The sequence below is a fragment of the Macadamia integrifolia genome, unplaced genomic scaffold (assembly GCF_013358625.1).
Source record: "Macadamia integrifolia cultivar HAES 741 unplaced genomic scaffold, SCU_Mint_v3 scaffold1183, whole genome shotgun sequence".
Classification (NCBI taxonomy): domain Eukaryota; kingdom Viridiplantae; phylum Streptophyta; class Magnoliopsida; order Proteales; family Proteaceae; genus Macadamia; species Macadamia integrifolia.
Window position 1 is genome coordinate 52,247 of NW_024868111.1, and position 19,218 is coordinate 71,464.

The 19,218-nt window shown below is 41.9% G+C and overlaps 1 protein-coding gene across 5 annotated transcripts in view; it reads right to left on the reverse strand.

Annotated features, from left to right (window-relative positions):
* Positions 1 to 19,033, reverse strand: part of LOC122063033 (serine/arginine repetitive matrix protein 1-like) — a 29,061-nt gene extending 10,028 nt beyond the window's left edge. For all 5 annotated transcript variants that reach the window (XR_006135190.1, XR_006135191.1, XR_006135189.1 and 2 more), the window contains exons 1-6: positions 18,733 to 19,033; positions 18,502 to 18,591; positions 18,232 to 18,354; positions 17,920 to 18,087; positions 17,738 to 17,824; positions 17,468 to 17,595 (exon numbers count right to left, since the gene is read on the reverse strand). Coding sequence is in view for 1 of the 5 variants with exons in the window: in XM_042626688.1 (XP_042482622.1) it covers positions 17,468 to 17,595; positions 17,738 to 17,824; positions 17,920 to 18,087; positions 18,232 to 18,354; positions 18,502 to 18,591; positions 18,733 to 18,753 (617 nt within the window). In the remaining 4 variants the exon portion in view is untranslated. The remainder of the gene's footprint in view (positions 1 to 17,467; positions 17,596 to 17,737; positions 17,825 to 17,919; positions 18,088 to 18,231; positions 18,355 to 18,501; positions 18,592 to 18,732) is intronic.
* Between the last annotated feature and the right edge of the window lie 185 nt (positions 19,034 to 19,218).

The window sequence follows — 19,218 nt, forward strand, 5'->3', positions numbered from 1 at the left end:
AACACTGTTGTAGCACACCCACAATCAAACGGCCAGGCAGAAAAAGCCAACCACATACTTCTAGATGGAATAAAGCTGGACCGGGAAAACTGGGCAGACCAGCTACTCAGTGTACTTTGGACATATCGCACCTCAACTCGGACCCCCATAAAGGAGACACCGTTCCGATTGGCATACGGGATTGAAGCGTTAACCCCTGTGGAGGTGACCCAAGCCTCCTTCCGATCAACAGTGTTCGAAGCTTCACAGAACGAAGCCGGGCTACAAGCAAACATCGACTTCATAGACGAAGTTCGGGAAGAAGCACTTGTGCGAAATGAAACCTACAAGCAGAAGGTCCGGCAGTATCACAACTGAAGGGGCAAACCACGAGGATTCATAGTTGATGACTTGGTCCTCAGGAAAGCTGCTGCAGCGGACCCAAGAAGTGAAGGCAAGCTAAGCGCAAACTGGGAAGGCCAGTACATAGTCTCCAAAGTGGTGCGCCTCGGTACTTACCACTTGCAAACTCAAGGGGGTACAGCTATACCAAGGGCATAGAATGTTGAAAATCTGAAAAAATTTTACCAGTAGACAATTTTATCAATAGATTGCATTGAAATCCCCTCGATTGAGTGTTACTCTTATAGATTTTATATCATCAGCACCTTAACTTTCATATCTCAGTTATTCACTCAGTTATTCAATTTTATTCACGAAGCGGATTAGATTCTATTTCGAAGCAATGTATTTGTCCCAAGTGCATACCACACATCAATATACTATGAAGCTTCTCCCAAATATCTGGCTCTTCTAAGGCATAAAGACCAAGCTCTAGCTCGGCAGTATCTAAGACTGAACTCAAGCTCGGCACTACCAAGACTAGACCCAAGTTTGGCATCTTAAAGACCTTAACATCTAAGGCGTAAAGACCGAGATCCAGCTCGGCACTACCAAGACCAGACCCTAGTTTGGCGACTCAAGACCTTAACATCTAAGGCGTAAAGACCAAGCTCAAGCTCAGCACTACCAAGACCAAACCCTAATTTGGCGAGTCAAGACCTTAACATCTAAGGAGTAAAGATCGAGCTCCAGCACTACAGCATCTACGACCGAGCTCAAGCTCGGAAATACCAAGACTAGACCCAAGTTTGGCATCTTAAAGACCTTAACATCTAAGGCATAAAGACCGAACTCAAGCTCGGCACTACCAAGACCAGACCCTAGTTTGGCGACTCAAGACCTTAACATCTAAGGCATAAAGACCGAGCTCCAGCTTTGCAGCATCTAAGACCGAGCTCCAGCTTTGCAGCATCTAAGACCGAGCTCCAGCTTTGCAGCATCTAAGACCGAGCTCCAGCTCTGCACTACCAAGACCAGACCCAAGTTTGGCATCTTAAAGACCTTAACATCTAAGGCATAAAGACCGAACTCAAGCTCGGCACTACCAAGACCAGACCCTAGTTTGGCAACTCAAGACCTTACATCTAAGGCATAAAGACCGAGCTCCAGCTCGGCAACATCTAAGACTGAACTCAAGCTCGGCACTACCAAGACCATACCCTAGTTTGGCAACTCAAAGACAACATCTAAAGCATGAAGGGCGAGCTCCAACTCGGCACCAAGTCCCAATCCTGGTTGGGCATACTTGTACTGCGGCCCAGGTCTAGGCATGATTCTTCACAATACTACGACACAAGACCGAATCATGCTCAACTGAATAATGGAACTACCTTACAGAAATTGAAGAGGCACAATGAATGAAGAAAAAGTATTCTTTTCCATTAATGAAGGAGGGAAGAAACCCTCAAAAGTTACATCGACTCCCAAATGGGATTTTTTAAAAAAAAAAAGAGAAGAAAGAAGATTACATCGCTCCCGCAATGGGGGAAAAAAAAAAGGGGGGAAAAAACATCAGTATTGTGGAAATTGGGAGGCTGGCTCAAGAGGGAGAGAGGTGGTTCACTTGGTTGCTTTAGGGTCGGCTTGAGTCACCTCCTCATCAACCTCGGCGTGACCGGTGAGCTACACTGAAGGAGGTGGGGTAGGAGCATGCTACTCATACTCAGAAAAATCATAATCTGGCGTCTTGCCAAGGACGAACTAAATGGCGTCTTCTGAGCCGGCCTGAAATGAGGAGACATTGACGTCAACTAGCCATTTCTGACCAACTTCAGAGTTCAGCCACCTCTCAACAACGACTTCATCGTTTGAAGCCAGCTCGGCCTGATGCCTCTTTTCCAGCTCGGAAATCCGAGTTGAGTGTTCAGCTTCTTTCTTTTTGTTGGCCTCCTGAGCCTCGGCCAGCTCGCTCTGGAGTGCGTCTTTCTCCTTGACAAGGCCGTTGTTGATCCTGAGCTGCTTAGCGACCTCGAGCTCCAGCTCACTAGCCCTCTCCTCATGGTCTCTCGCCCTTTGCTCCTCAGATAGGGCCTTTCTCTTCTCACTCTTCAGCTGACCCATGGCCATCTGAAGCTCCCCCCGGAGACGCTTTACCTCGTCATCTGCCTTGGCACGAGCAACGGCCACGTTCTCGAACCATTGGACAGCCTCCACCATATAAGCAAAACCCTGCATTGATCCAACGGAGCCATGAATACTAGGAACTCAAATAAACACAAAGAGGTGAGAGGTGAGAGGCGAGAGATACGTCGCCCATCCAGGCGTAGACCTACTCCGCGAAGTCGAGGTCAGGCAACTTCCTCACACAGGCAACGTCCCTCTTGGGACAGCTACGATGGCACCAAACCCGAGCTACAACGGGGTCCAGAACGGTGCCGTTCTCCATCAGTTCCACCCAGGGATCAGCGGGCTGCTTCCCCGTTCCGGCCACCTTGGGAGGGTTGCCGTGCTACCCCTCGTCCACGGGCGAGCGCCTCCTTTTCTGGCCATCGGACCCTGCTCCAGCTCAGTCAGGCATGCCGGTCTGCCCTGGCGCCTTCTCTCCAGAGCCAGCTGGCTCCTTCCCTTTCAGAGAGCCCGGAGTCCCATGCTGAGCTAAATATTGGATTGGAGGGGGCATCTCCTTCCCTTGCTTGCCTCCAATAATAAGGGGCGAGGACTTGTTGCCCGCACCAGGGGGAAGGGCGACCTTCGCGCCTGGGTTGGGGCTCGCCACTGCTTTGCCCTTGTCGCCGGCCTTCTTAGCAGCCTGCTCAGCCTCCTATTTCTTCCTCGTCTCTGCTGCCACCGCAGCCCAGGCCTTATTGTCTACCTTCACATTAACCACTGCAAGACAAGAAAGAGCCGAGCTGGATCAGTAAAGGAAACAAGCTAAAACTTAAAAAAATCGAGCTGAACCACCATGAATCGGACTCGATCGGACCCTCACCCGGGACTTCACTCAGCTCCCACTCTCGAAGGAAATCTTCATCCTGCAGCATGCGAACATCCACAGCCTCCCCACCCAAACACATCTAATATGTTTGGAGATCAGCTAGGGAGAGTGTTCGGATTTAAAATGTAACCGTAAGCGTATGGATCAGTGTAGCTACGGGTCGAACATAGGAAGATCAGCCACTTTATTTTTTTTTATTCTTTTAATAATGCGAAAGTGAACCGATTAATGGTTGTGATCTAATTCTAATTACCGTCCTAAACATATGTATCTAAAATAACGTCCTAACCATTCGTCATCTAAGAATTTAAAGACGCAAACCACGCAATTAAAATTAAATAAATAAATAACTGAAAATAAACACCCCACACAATTAAAAAGCAATGAAGGAAAAAAAATTGCTGAAATAAAAATAAAGTAAAAGAAAGGGAATAAAGCTAGAGAGAGACTCACAAGTAGATTTCTCTACTTAGCCCGAGAGATGCATTATCATATGAGCTTCCCTGCTTGAGACGAGATGAATCCCTCTAGGACTATGTTACTCGCTTCACCAAAGCAACAATAGCAATTGAAGACCTAGAAGATGGCATGACCTTCAGAGCACTTTACTAGGGAGTAAGCCACAAAAACCTAATCAATTCCCTATCCAAGAATTTCCCAGCAAATCTATCAAAACTCCTAGCTAGGTGTCAGAAATACGTGACAATAGATAGAGATCTGACAACACGTGAGAAGACGACTCAACCACCTTAAGAGAAGAAAAGTGGAACTGTATGCCAAAAGTACGATGAACTAGACATAAAAAGGACAAGTGCTACCAGCCCTAAGAACTTACCGCTTGCCCAACTCAATAATGAGCCTTCAGAGGTGTTGCTCAAATCAAAGACAAGAAATTTTTCTGTTGGCCCCGTCCAATGTTGTCCAAATTAAAAGAGCGCGACCAAAGAAATATTGCCATTTCCACAAGGAAAATAGGAATTACACGGATGACTATCGGGCACTGAAGGAGCTGGAGGAACTAATCAAAGCAGGGTACCTCAAAGAATACCTCCGGAGCCCCTAAGTCGATCAAGCGAATTAGAAGGGACCAGTAGAAGATTAGCAGTAGGGTAATCACGCAAAGAAGACAGCGGATAAAGGATAGCCGAGCAATCAAAGGCCAAAATACATTAACAAGCCAACTAGTCCTACCAGACACGCCATCATAGGTGGCCCAAGGAGCGAATCTACAAGGAAATAAAAGGCGCACACTCATTTTGTCTGCCTGGCAAAATAGCAGTTAAAGGTCACTTGGAAAAACCCAGTCATCACATTCTCGGAAGAGGATTTGCAAGGCCTAAACTGGCCCCATAATAATGCCATAGTGGTTCAGCTAGTAGTCGCTAACTACCCATTCCGTTGAATTCTGACCGATATTCCTCCGTGGATGGCATGTCTTATGACGTGTACAAGAAGCTTGGTTTAGGGACGACAAGATAAAACCTATCACGGGACCCTTGATGGCAGTTTGAGATTTTAAAATGTAACCGCAAGAGTACGGATCAGTGTAGCTACGGGTCGAACACAAAGAGCAGTCACTTTATTTTTTTGCTTCTTTTAATAATGCGAAAATGAACCGATTAATGGTTGTGATCTAATTCTAATTACCGTCCTAATGTATCTAAAATAACGTCCTAACCATTCGTCATCTAAGAATTTAAATACGCAAGCCACGCAATTAAAATTAAATAAATAAATAGCTAAAAATAAACATCCCACGCAATTAAAAAGCAATGAAGGAAAAAAAATTGCTGAAATAAAAATAAAGTAAAAGAAAGGGGATAAAGCTAGAGAGAGACTCGCAAGTAGGTTTCTCTACTTAGCCCGAGGGATGCATCATAATATGAGCTTCCCTACTTGACCAGAGAGTCACTCTTACAAGGGTTACACTACTTGGCTTTAGGGAAAGGGAGACAATTAAAATAAAAATAATAAAATGATGGTTCTATGGCTAGGAGGGGCAAAGCCAACACATACACTAGCCATGAACCTTGGGAGAAAGGGATAGCAATAATGTAACGACTGAAATTAAGATCCTAAAATTAAGAAAGAAAGGGTAGTCAGAAAAGGGAATGAGAGGGGGGAGAGAAGACTACTGAAAGAGCATACTTACTTGAACTTCAACTCTTGAACTGAAAACTTGATCGATTTGAGATACTACCAATACTAAAAACCAGATCTGGAATAAACCAAATCTGAAATTTCTAGTACTAGAAAAAAACAAATTTAAAGAAAAAAATTGAACTTGAAAGACATGCTTCATAGATTGTTCTTGTCACCTAGAACTAAGCCTAGAACTAGAACTTGAAAATTACAACTTCAATTATTTAAACAATAAAAATAAAAGACTGAATCAAAAACAAAAGTGCTTTCATTAATTGAATAAAAAGAACTTACAAAAGTGTTTAAAGCATAAACCTAGAACTAGAGCTAGAGAAAAAGATAGAACAACTAAGAAAAACCCCTAGAAAAAGAATGAAGTGTCTCCTACCCTTGTGTTAATTCTATTATATAGAGAATGAGGGAGGAAAGCTAACGATTTTAGCTTCTTAAAAAAAAGACTTTTTTTTATCTTGTTGATGAAGTGGAGAGAGAAGAGAGAAAACGTGTGGAAAGAGATCTCCCACGATTTTTCTTGCCTTTTTTTCCTATTTTTCTCTTTTCTATTTTTCTCTCTTCTCGCGCAAGAAACCCCCTTTGGCCAATTTTTCTTACTTGGATTTGGACAATATTCTATTTTAATGGAAAATTCCATCCATGCCCTTGTCTTTTCTCTTTTTTTTCTTCTTTCCTATTTTTTCTCTTTATTTTCTCTCTTCTTCAAACTTACGTACAACCATCTTGGCCGACCTCCTTTAAGTGATGAGTAAGAGAGAGAAAATCTTCTAAAAAAACCTCAACAAAATGACAGCTAAGAGGTTCGAACTTGAGACCTCCTAATAAGCAAGGGATTTTGCACACCACAACTCACTAACTATGCTAGGCAGTTGTTATTACCAAAAACGAATCTTCAATCACTTAAGGATGTGATCCATCGATCATTGTTGGCATTTCGAATATTCCTTATACCTTTGGGACAACTGCAGATGAGCTGGTTCTGCATCTTGGTTCAGTTCTAATCCATTATTCTTTTTCTGGCCCAAAAAGAATAATCACTTGTACGGTTGACCAAACGAATGTGTACTTGCAATTGAACACGTCCATCTTGCTCAGAATTTCATCCTCTTCGCAACCATGAAAAGAAATAGGACCTCTTTACATGTAAAATTGGAGATATAACGCCCGATAGTCCTTAAGGCCCTGAAAATATAAAACCTGCAAAAAAATAGTAAAACCCAAGGTAGCTCCATTCGAAATATGTAAAATGCATGTTTTACTACACAAGATTTCACACATAAATGTGCTCATCAAAGAGCTTGGGTGCTCGGTTCAGCACGGAGAGGGTGGGCTTGACCCAGCTGCTCTTGAAGGGGCTCCCCTCCATTGCCACATAGAAGTATCTCTCCTTCCATTTCTTCACCGAAGAAGGCATGTTGAGGAACATCTTCAGATCGCTGTAAAGACTCTCTCCCTCTTGGTGAAGTATTACCACCCTGAGGTGTGCCTCTTCACCAAGAACATCTTCCAGAATAGGTCCAACGTCGCGGTCCGACCCAACTTTGAGACAAACACCTCAAAGGCAAGAACAGCCCGCCATGAGTTCGCAGTCAGTTGGCTAGGAGCGAGGCACCAGTGATCCAGAACCGAGCTGACCAGCTCGGGCACAGGAATCCTCAGGCCACTCTGGAAGGCAACATCGTAAAGGGCACCTCATCCCCAGAGGCGTCACTCGTTCATTCTTGTCTGGGATGCGCATCACCACGTAATCGGGGATGCCATATCAACTCCGGATCAAGTCGAGTACCTTGGGCGTCAAGATACTTGGGGTATTGACCGCAGTTTTCTTCTCCTCAGAGGAGGAAGAAGAGCCTTCCCCTTCGGACTCTGCCAGGCCAGCCTCAGGGACTTCGACACCCGAGGGGCCGGCATTCGGAGTGCCTGCTGCCGTGGCACTGGGGAACTGAGCTGGGGCAACCGAGCCAGCTCCACCCCTGGTCGAGATGGTCTCAAGCGAGACCACCTCCACAGACTCAGAGCCCGAGCTGTTGCCCCAGCCTAAGTTGCCGTCAAAACTGGAGCTATCGTCAAAGCCCCGACTACTGGAAGTATCGCCACTAGAGGACAAAGGATCAAGAATCGGGCACTCAGGGTGGTTTTCCCCAGGCCTCACAGTCGTCAAGGGGGTCTAGTTGGGCGAATCCGGGTCACGCGCGAAAGCCATATCCAGATCACCGGGACTAACGCTAGGGTACACGGAGGGTTGTGCAAAGGATCGACGGGTCACAACCATTACGTGATCTTACTTGTGACGAGCTTATAAAGGACGAGCTGGCACCGGGCTGCTCTGAGGTTCTAAGGATGTCCGCACTGAGGATAGGAGCAAGCTGAGCTGATTTTATCGCACGAACGAATAACAAGACTTCTGGAAAAAACGTACCTTATTTATAGGAGAAGGCGTTGGAGAATGAACGCCTAGATCTGGCTGAGATCAATGGTGAACAAGAGCAGTCTCTTCGCCTACCCAAGGTGAAATAACGGCTCTAAGACACGTGGCAGGACGAGCGCATTTCACGTTAAACGAACGGTGCATGATTGAAAAAGTCAACGGAATTTAATGCTTTAGTTGTCCAAGCCAAACCTCTAAAGCGGGGGGCTGGTGATAAGGGCATTTCTCCCTAACCACGGCACGGGTAAAGAACGTCCTGACCAATGCTACACTAATACCTTATCTAGCCGCGCTACCACCTCGGCCCTCCTTCAGGCTGTGTTGCCACCTCGGCCCTCCATCAGGCTGTGCTGCCACCTCGGTATCTCATCTAGGCCGAGCTGCCACCTCAGTCCTCCATCAAGCCGTGCTGCCACCTCGGCCTCCATCAAGCCGTGCTGCCACCTCGGCCTCCATCAGGCCGTGCTACCACCTTGGCATTTTATCTGGCTGAGCTGCCACCTCGACTCGACGTCAACAACAAGGTTTCCAAAAACGTGCTCTCGTCCACTCCTACATTCAAGGAACGTAATCCCTATTCACAAGGATAGGACTATCCACTACACGTCATTAGAGACATCTACCCCACACGATTGGCATTTCCGAGATAAGAGGGGAATATTCCCCTAATATACCCTAGGATCTAGAATATTCCCAGCATTAGAGAGCCATTACCCTCAAGGACTACGCCTAACAGGACTCTCCACAAACGTCTCCCATCCTCTCTCCATCAACAGCCTATAAATATCAAGTTAAGCCTCCCTCAAGGAGGATTGATCACTTCTTTTACTGAAAAAGCTCTTGAGCATTTGCTGTGGAAAGATCTGACTTAGGCATCGGAGAGTCCCCTGTCGGGTCAGCCCGACTCTCCCCTGTCCTCACTTCTGTGCAGGTCGGCTAGAGCACCAGAAACTACAGGGAAGATCATCCAGTCAATTTTTGCCGCATCAATAACAGAAAAAAAAAAGACCAATTGTCATCATAGGGAGGACGGGAAAAAGAAATAAGGGACAATTCATAGGACTCCACATACAAAATACTTCATTTTCTATTTCCCCACCACTATTCAAATTTAATTTTACACTGAATTTAAGAAAGTTACCACAATTTCTTGATCACCATGGTTCTCTTTATTTTAGAAAAGAACTTTTGAGGTAATGCTACTCTTGCATTTCTGTTGGTCCCAAAAGCTAAAAGAAAAATGAATTGAAAAGAGTGTGAAACACAAGGATTTATAACCAGTAACTGCAAGAGAGAGAGAGAGAGAGAGAGAGAGAGAGAGAGAGAGAGAGAGAGAGAAAGAGAGAAGAGGAGAACAGACTGATGAGACTGCAAAGAATAGGGGAATCATACATCTGGCAATACCCCCCACCGCAATTTATATATATATATATATATATTAACCAAAGAGTTGCAATAAGAAAACGTAAGTAGTACCTTTTACAGCAAGGGAACAGAAAAATAGAAACCTACTCTAATTAGGAAAAATAGTCTAGCTAGCTAGAAGAGCAAAACACAAAGGAACTAAATAAGAAATAAACCAACCACATCACGATCGGAAAACCCCCAACCCGTGACTCGTGTCTTAATGCTCCCCCCTCAAGCTGGAGTATACATGTCAAGGGTTCTAGCTTGAAACAAGAATTTCAAGACTAGACATTGAAAACAACATCAGTCTTTGAACATAGGTAGTTGTCATTGACACTAGTGAGCTCAAAGAGAACTTCAATCAATCAATCATCATAAAGCCAGCACAACATCAGCCCAAGCACACCAATCATCAGCAACAATAGTAGATAAAAAATCTTATTGTTGGATAAATCCGAACAACAATGAGCATAAATAAGTGGTAGTGAACACCAAACGCAATACAAAATATCATAGAAGCAACAGCAACAACAACATCAAAAGCTCTTCCCAAGAAAGGCAGACAGTATGTAGTCATCTTCACAAAGAAGACAAATAAAATTGCAGCATCCAACAGCTAAATCAGAAGCCCTTCTCAAAGAAGGAAAGTAATAATCTCCCCAATGAAGATTATGATTTAATTAAAAAAAAAAAAAAAAAGTGGAGCATCCAGCAACTACATTATAAGTCCTTAGGGAAGGCACTCCAACAACAGGATAATAAAAAATGTCATTACTAAAGACCACATAATTAGAGATCTGATTAATAAAGGTCTGACTCACTTTTGAGCCCCAACAGAAGTCTGGATAAAATAGCAACAAACAACACAAAGTACTTGTGGACCAAATAGATTGCATTGTAGTTGAATACCATCTTCATAGATAAAATGTTTTTGACAAGAGATGATGACGCAAACAAATAGTTAATAATTAATCTTCAACTGATGACTTGAGCTAATCAGATAATAATCTTCTATCTCCCCCTAACGTGTAGCTTTACACATGGACCAATAACTTCTAATAATCAGCATCTCAAAGGATGACCATCACAAATAATCCCACAATCAAGAGCATCACAATAATATAATTTTCAATCTCCCCCACATGATAGAAATCTGAACAAATGATAATCTCCAACCACCACATCATGCAAGTACAAATTTTCCAATGGCAATTCTCAAATTGATGTGATCGAGGGTTCACCAAAGTGATAATATGGCAAAAATATAAGTCCAAAAGCAATTCTGTAATTACTTCATGGAATCCCCAATTGATGTAAGACCCGAGCCAAAATACCCAACTGGGTTCGGAATGGACCCACCCAAGTACACAATAGGCAATAGCAAGGGTGAATGGCAAATTTGTATTTAATCCAACAATTCCAATGCAATCCCAGGCTTAAACCCAATTACTGACCTCATTTATGGGCCTACCCAAGCAAGAGAACACTCTAAAATATGTCAATAACACTAGATAGTGGTAGTTATGTAAATATATCAAGTTCTCAAGGGGGTAGCAAGGCTGTAATTTATTTGAAATCCAATTATAATCACAACCTCAAGACAAGAGGTAATATTGGAAGAAAAATAAAAGTTGGGACACGAGTGGATTAATGGTAAAGAAGAGGTGAATATGGGGGAAAAAAAAAAAAGTAATGATGACACAATAAGAGGTTTTAGAATTATTGTGTAAAGGCAGACTTGGAAGCAGTTGTAAGTAATGGACAAACTTGGATTCAACAAGAAGCTACGGGTATTTGTGGCATTACTGGATAAAGCCCTGTTTAATAACAAAACAATTGAGGTTGCCTTCTTCAACCTTCGTTAACAAGAGAAATCAGCAGAAGAAAAGTTCAGTTCAAAGGAAAGGTTTCCATCATGAGAGACCCAATCAAGCTCGAGTCTGGGGGCTTGAATCGCAACTACCAGAACTGTCAAATTCAATTCACAGAAGTCCAAAACCCTTGTTGAATGAGAACTACTCATCCCATGACATAGCACTTGGCAGAAAACCGATGAAACAGCATAACCAGTACAATACATGGTAACGCTCACATCTTCTATCACCTCTCTTAGAATCTTTGAAACCCTATCAGCAGCAAATTGAACCAGAATGGAGAAACTTCCATTGTTTCCTTCTTCAAGACATAAGTAGGGGCGAAAAACAGAATCGAAATAAAGGGAGGTAATAACCAACGCAGAAACGACTTCTAGATCGTCACTTGCTGAAGAACACCAAAGGCCAGTAGCAACTCGATTAAACAATAAAAGAAGACACCCTAAGCAAGCGCTTCAATTTCTAGATGAAAGAAATAAACACAAGCAAAGCAGAAACATCAGACTCAATCAATCAGGTATGATTCACACACATCAATCTTAATCAAGACCCGTACGAAACCCTTCTTCCTCTTCTTCTTCTATGAACTAGGGTTTTACCAGCAGCATGAGAACTTAGAACGTCTCCCAAAACAGCTACTGGTTAGAGCTCTGATACCATGTGACAAACCCAAGGATCAATAACCAGTAACTGCAAGACAGAGAGAGGAGAACAGAAAAGTATAAGAGGGTGAGGCTACAAAGGGCAGCAGAGTTTTATATCTTGCAATCCCCCTACCTCTATTATATATTAACCAAACAGTTACAATCAAATAAGGTAAGAAGTACCTTGTACAGCAAGATAATAGAAGAATAGAAAACTACTATAATTAGGAAAGACAATCTAGCTAACTAGGACAGCAAAACACAAATGAACTAAAGAAGAATATAAACCAACTACATCATGTTGGGACAAACCCCCAACTAGTGACTCATCTCTTAACAAAGGGATTGAACTAGATATTTGATGCAGATCCGAACCCATGGACTGATCCTAACCCATCTGGGTATCTAGACAGAGTTGACCCGGATCCAATTTGGGTCTTTGGCTTGTAGGATATTTTAAGATTTTATTTCTATTGTCATGCAATCTTTTATTTTGGTAGCTTAAGTAGGAGATAGCTGTTAGGATTTAGTTTCCAATTGTTTTTCATTAATTATATTTTCCAATTAGAGTTGGTTTCTTTCCATGTTGAATTTTTTTTGTTATTCATACCAATGTAACCGGTGGGGCTTGCATTGTTGAATGATGAATTGAATTTGAAGGTTTGAGAGCTTGAGGGTTGTGTGTGATTCTTCTTCCCCTTCCCCCCTCTTCTTTGTGTGATTTCTCCCTCTCCCCTGCAACTCTGAGACCCATCTCAGGGATTTCTTCCCTATCCTACCGGCCCTCCATCAATCAATTGGTATCAGAGCCGAAGGATACCCATTCCTTCCCCTCCATCCCTCTTCTTCCCTTCCCATTCTCTGTTTCGATTTCTACCGAGATTGAGAACAGCCTTAGAAAAAGGAAAAAAAAAAAAAAAAAGAGTCCTTTGCCTAACCCTCCTTTGTCTTCCAGCAACTCTCCGCTTTCCCTGACCACTTCCATTGAACCCCCTCCTCTTTAGGGTTCTACCTGAGCAACTAAGAACAAGAAGAGAAGAAGAGAAAAAGAGAGTAGATAGAGAAGCCAGAACCTCCACTAACCTCTTTTTTTTCCCCCAAAAACTTAGTCGACACACCCTCTCCAGGGTTCTGTCCAAAAAAAAAAAAAGGAGCAAAAACAGAGAAGACGGAACTAGAAGACACAAAAAAAAGGAAGAGGAGTGACGAGAAGAAGAAGAAGAGGAGATACGAGAAGAGAGAGTGAGACAGAAGGAAGACTCATACCTGGAGTTCCCGCCGCAAGCTAACTTCCAATTTCTATGCCTCTTACATTGTCTCCGTCCCTCGAAGTTGCGAAGTCCTCCGCTTGTCGACGCACTAACCAAGTCCTCAACTTGTCATTAACCTTCGCAAAGCTTCCGCCATTTTCTCTACAACTATCCTCTTTGATTCTCCAGCAGTTGAAGGCGTCTTCTCTCCTCATCGAGTTTGTCGCAGGCTTTTCTGGTTTGTGGAAGGTTGAAGACGCTAGTCTCCAACCCACGATTGTTTGGTCTTTAATTACCCCTTCTATTTCCCATATTACCCCACCCTTTTCTATTTATTATCTTTTGTCCTACTTTTTCACTCACTTCCAAGCTTACCCTTACCACATCAATCTTCTTCATGCCTTGTGGTTCTACAATTTGCATTTTCAATATTTACAATTCAGCCACCCCCTTTTAAAACTTCCATTTAATTGATTTTTGCCATTCACCCTTTGCATTAAGTGTTCTCTTGCCATAGTCCATAGTAATTCTAAATAACAAACTTAGCCGATGGATCTCGATCTTTTATTGGATATCAACAAATGCAATTGATATGAGAGAAACTCGATGAAGTTCAACGACATTGCATGGACATCAACACCCAAGCACACTCTACCTTCAACTATGTGATCTCAGCCATTGAGCAATAGGTAAACAAGCAAAAAGAAGAGTCACCAATGGTGGGAGATGAGATGGTATCGTTGGGAATTGAAGATCAACTTGTGGAAAATTTTAAATCAGTTGAACTCTCCAGTGAACCGATCAATTTTATTTTCCCAAGTCACTACTTCATCAATGAACTTCGCATCGTGGATTTCATAGCATTTGATCATGGTTTTGATGGTGACTTCATACAGGCAAAGATGGATGTTGATCGATCGGTGTTGATTTTCCCGTTCTACAAAACTCGTGGACGAGTTTTTCTCAACACCGGGGAATTGATGCAGATCTAAACCTATAAACTGATCCGAACCCATCTGGGTATCCAAACAGAGTTGACCTAGATCCAATTTGGGTCTTTGGCTAGTAGGATATTTTAGGATTTTATTTCTATTGTCATGCAATGTTTTATTTTGGTAGCTTAAGTAGGAGATGGCTGTTAGGATTTAATTTCCAATTAATTTTCATTAATTCCAGTTTCCAATTAGAGTTGGTTTCCTTCCATGTTGAGTTTCTTTTGTTATTTATACCAATGTAACCGATGGGGATTGCACTATTGAATGATGAATTGAATTTGAAGGTTTGAGAGGCCGAGGGCTATGTGTGTGATTCTCCTCCCCCCCCCAACTCCTTTTTTATGTGATTTCTCCCTATCCACTGCAACTCTGAGACCCATCTCAGGGATTTCTTCCCTGCCCCTACCGGCCCTCCATCAATATTTCCCATGCTTCCACCAGCTTCATGATAGGGAGCAGTTACCTTCCAGCCTTATCTAGCAATAATAAAAAAAAAAAGGGCCTACCTAATGCACAAGGCTCTCGCCACTGCATGATGTCAGACTAAATTACTAAGGGGTAATTAGTCCCAATAGGATCCATCCTAAAGTACAAACAAATCAAGTTCAGATTCGACAAAAATTCAGATACGGAAAATAGGACTGAATACAGGAGATTTCGATTACTCAAAACCACAACTCAGATGAGCTGAATTTAGGATCGAATAGAGATCCTACAGGAGGGAACAAACGACCAAAAGTTGAACAAATTCTGTCGACTAGATTGAGACTTATGTTAGTTGCAAGAAAAATGAAACTTTTGGTGATTCTTCAAATACTTGAGTTGGAAGCATTGAATGATCCTCAATTTTAGATCCAGTGGTCCTCCTAAGGACCTCAACAAACCCCCAAAATCCTGCAGCAATCGGAGTTCATATTTGGGAGATAAGCACTCGAAATTTCTTCCCGGGAAAACCCTGTAACTGGAATCGGTACCCTGGATGTGTGCTCTTCTGCTCAACAATGGTTGGGACTTGAATAAATAGAAGTAGAATAAGAGTATAAACTAGAGAAAAAGAAGTATAGAAGGGATAGATGTGGGTGAAGTGGACTCTCTCAGTCCTCGGTCTCTCACCCACATCAATCTCAATTGTTGAAACAAACTTTTCTCATGTCAAACTTGCAAGAAAGCACTAATAAACTTCATCAATTCAACTGTGGTTCTCTGTAATATAAAGCCTCTATTTATAGTGGAGTCTAGGACTCAATTAGAAGAAAGTAACCAAATAAGAAACAAATAGAAAATAGAAACTAATTGATTAAGACTCAAACTATCTAACAAGTAATAAATTTCTCAATAAGAAAGAAATTAAGGACGTAACTAGACTTCCATAATTACTCAAAATATAAAAACCAGATATTCTTAATGACTATGAAACATGAAATACTACTTAATCCTGTATAGGACTTAAATTCCCAATAGAATTGACCCATTACAAAAGAAAACCCAAAAAATATAAAGCCCATGGCCCATACAAACCATTGGACGCTCAAAATAACACACATTAGTCCATTCTTGGTCCAGTTTGATGGCCAAAGTAGAGAACTAGAATTACACCAAAATTGGGCCAGCATTTAATCCTCTTTTTGACAGCTCAATCCAAAACATTGTTGGGTCTGGGAAGAGTCATAAAGTACGCAGTCTTAACCCCCGCTTTGTGGAGAGCTTGCTTCCAGACTTGAACCCACGACCACTTGGTCACAATGGAGCAACCTTACCGTTGCGCCAAGGTCCACCTGATCTGGCAATAATAGTCCTATTAATTACACTAAGAAAAATGAAGAACTTAACCAGCTATTGTTCTTCGGCCTAATGCATAAAACCTAGAGGCTGAAATATAGAGACAGACCAACGAAATTGATTCAGAGCCCCTCAATTCACTCGTCATTCATTCCAACCACAGATTAGTCACAAAGTTCAAGTGGCTTTGTTGCACAATGCTCTTTCAAGTTCATCTTCATTGTTTCATATTTCTCTCTGTTTAATGAAAGATGCAAAGGATTTTAACCATTTTAATCATTTGTTAGTTTCGAACTTCTAATTTTATGTGAATTGATCCATTCAAAATATATCTCTCTTTGTCTGTTTTTGTGAGTTCTTGTATTTCTTTTATTAGTTTTGCCAAAAATAAATATATATATTTTTTTGGTTTTGCCCTTTGTTTTTTTTAGGAGGGTTTGCGAAAAGGTCAGAAGCATGAAGAAATTGTAGATCATATTGCCAATATCTCATCACAACAACCTAGAAGCAAATAGCACTGCCTCAAATAAAATACTCATAAACAATCAGGGAACCCAATAATATTAATACCTTTAGGTCAACTTCTTTCTTTGTTTTATCATTATTGATGAGAGAGTAGAAGAATGACAAAGCAGTGGGGAACCCTACAATATTAATATCCTAGCCCAATTTCTCTCCCTCCCCCCCCCCTCAACATTGTCGGTAGGAGGGTGGAAGGAATGCAGAGCAGCTCTACTTGCTAGAGCCGCAGAGTTTTGCTCAAGCGAGGGCAAAGAGTTTGGTTGGATAGAGGGGGGGGGAGAGAGAGAGAGAGGGTGAACTGAGAAGGATAGGGACCAACCTTCTGGTATACCATTATAAATGTCTAACCTAAAACGCACAACAGAACGTCATAACAGCAGATACAAAGGGTTCAAATGTTAACACCCACATGAGCATAACCAGATAATGAGACTACCCGATAAATAGAAGACTACTATTCTAGCCTTATAATGCCATCTTTGTTTTTCATAACCTTATCACTTCAATAGCTAGACTTTTGAAGATTGTCAATTTTCAGTAAACATCATAACGCAACCTCATACTCATAGATGCTTTATTTCTTTCTTTTATAATTTTTAATAAACAGTGACTCAAAGATGTTGATGGTATTTCCTTCATGGGAACTCATCCACAATGGCAATCATCTAGCAGCATTGCTGCTACTACCTCCTTGGATAAGACCTTCTATTAAAAAAAAAAAAAAAAACTACATTTTGACCATCAAGCTGGTCAATGTGTACAAGAATAAGCTCAGTCACATCCAGCAGCCTGTACATCATAACAACATAACTCGTAATCCCGTGAAGTTTTATATTTGGAAGCATTGCAATTACAGGAACTAAAAACAACCACCATTTGCCATTTCTCAACATCAGGGGAGGATTAATAATATATTCGTAAGGTCATATGCTACCTGTTCAAAGTGCTCAATTTGAATCCATAAATCGAACGCATAACAATTGACTATAAAATAAATCAACAGTTCCAAAACAGAACACGGAAGACTATAAATCCATGGAAGATAGATAGGTGAAAACAGAAAGTAAGAAATAAAGATGCTTTTTCCTCACTAACCTGTTCATCTTCCTGGATCCATTCCTCTCGTCAGCTTCGTTCTCTTCACTGGAGCCTCTGGCCTGTGAATGCTTCAAGACAGGATCAGGTGCAGCTTTATTGGCCCTCGATTCATCATCACCGCTGTCCTACAGTAGTTTGAGGCAAAGAAGGACATGAACCCAAATAATTGCAGAAGCAAGCTGAATGCCAGAACAAACATAAACGGGAGTTAAAACCAAAAACCAAAGCTCCATAAAAGCTAAAACTGGCATAGAGTGGATGAGTTACCATCTTCTTCAGCTTCTCTAGCTGGAGCTCCCTTCCCTCTTTCTCTTTCCTCTTATGAATTTCAAGGGTGATTCGATCTGCTTCCGCCTACAATGACCACGTACAAAACTATGACAATAAACAACTAATGTGTACAGCAATTGGAGCTACTAGTGAAGTAAAAAGTTCACACGATGTCAAACCTTTTTCTTCCTAAGTTCCTCGTCTGTAGCATCCAATATTTGTTGAGGGATACCACTAGCATTTTTCTGAGCACTGAGCAGTAGAGTCCAAAGTTCTTTCATGAATTTTCCAGTGTTTTTCTCCATGAATCCAGTGAGATGGATTTGCACCTCTTTTCCATTCACGTCCTACAACAAAATTATATTTTAAAAAAAAAATGCAAATTAAACTCAATATCAAATGAGAGAACTTGACGGCTTGTGTGGATCAATCCCTCCTAGTTTCCCCAACCCCATGCGGAGTACAGAGTTGCATATATAACGAATTTTTACCTTTCTATCTAGCAGGCCATATATGAAGTTGATAAGTACTTCGTCCTCAAATCCAAGAAGCTCTGTTACCCTCTTAGCTATCCAGGGTTTAACCGTATCTATCTTCACCTTAGTCATATCCACCTAACCGCAAAATTTGAAAACAAATGGAAATTATATATAAAATTGGTGATGAAAAAGGATTATTTTCGACTGAAGCTTCTCGAGCCGTACTAAGCCCTAATTTCTGCGATCTACTCTAAATACAACAAATAAGAAAGAAAAACAAACCAAATGATCCAATTCCGGGGGGAACTTCTGGGATTTCAACAGCTTCGCCTGTTTGTTCGAGAAACGAGTATCCTGATCGGCAGAGGTGCCCTAAAAATCAAATCCGGAAAACAAAATAAATAAATAAAACAGTTCGACATGAACCGACTTTTGCAATGAAACTATCAGGCACCAGTGGATAAGGAAATTCGGTGCGATACAAATTTCGACAACATATTAATAGATTCTTACTCGGAAGAACCCGCCAGACATCTTCAATGGATTTCAAAAGACCTGAAAGAGTTAGTTGAAACGGGAAAGAAATAGAATTTGAGGGTGAGCAAATTTGGGAATCGCTGATAATGAGAATTTAGTGCTTTTTCCACTTTACTCCACTCATGGCGCAAGCGAAAAAGTATGAACTTTCAGTTTAGACGAAACGAATCGATCCTACTATTCTCCCTGCATCATCCACGACCCCAGCAGTATCAGAACTTCTTGACGATGCTTTGAGTTTGTGCGTTTCACCGAAACGAGAGTTATACCCACAAAACCCTTTTTAGGTCTAAAAGAGTCGGATACCCTGAATTGGGCTTAGGTGAATCACCCGATTTCATATCCAATCGAAATGGACTAGCCCCGGTAAGCGCTTGTAGCCCAATGGTCGGCTGCCAGCCAAAGCTATTGGGTATGGTTCAAGTCCAAGGAGGAGGGGGCATTTAAGGTAGGGGAAAGAAT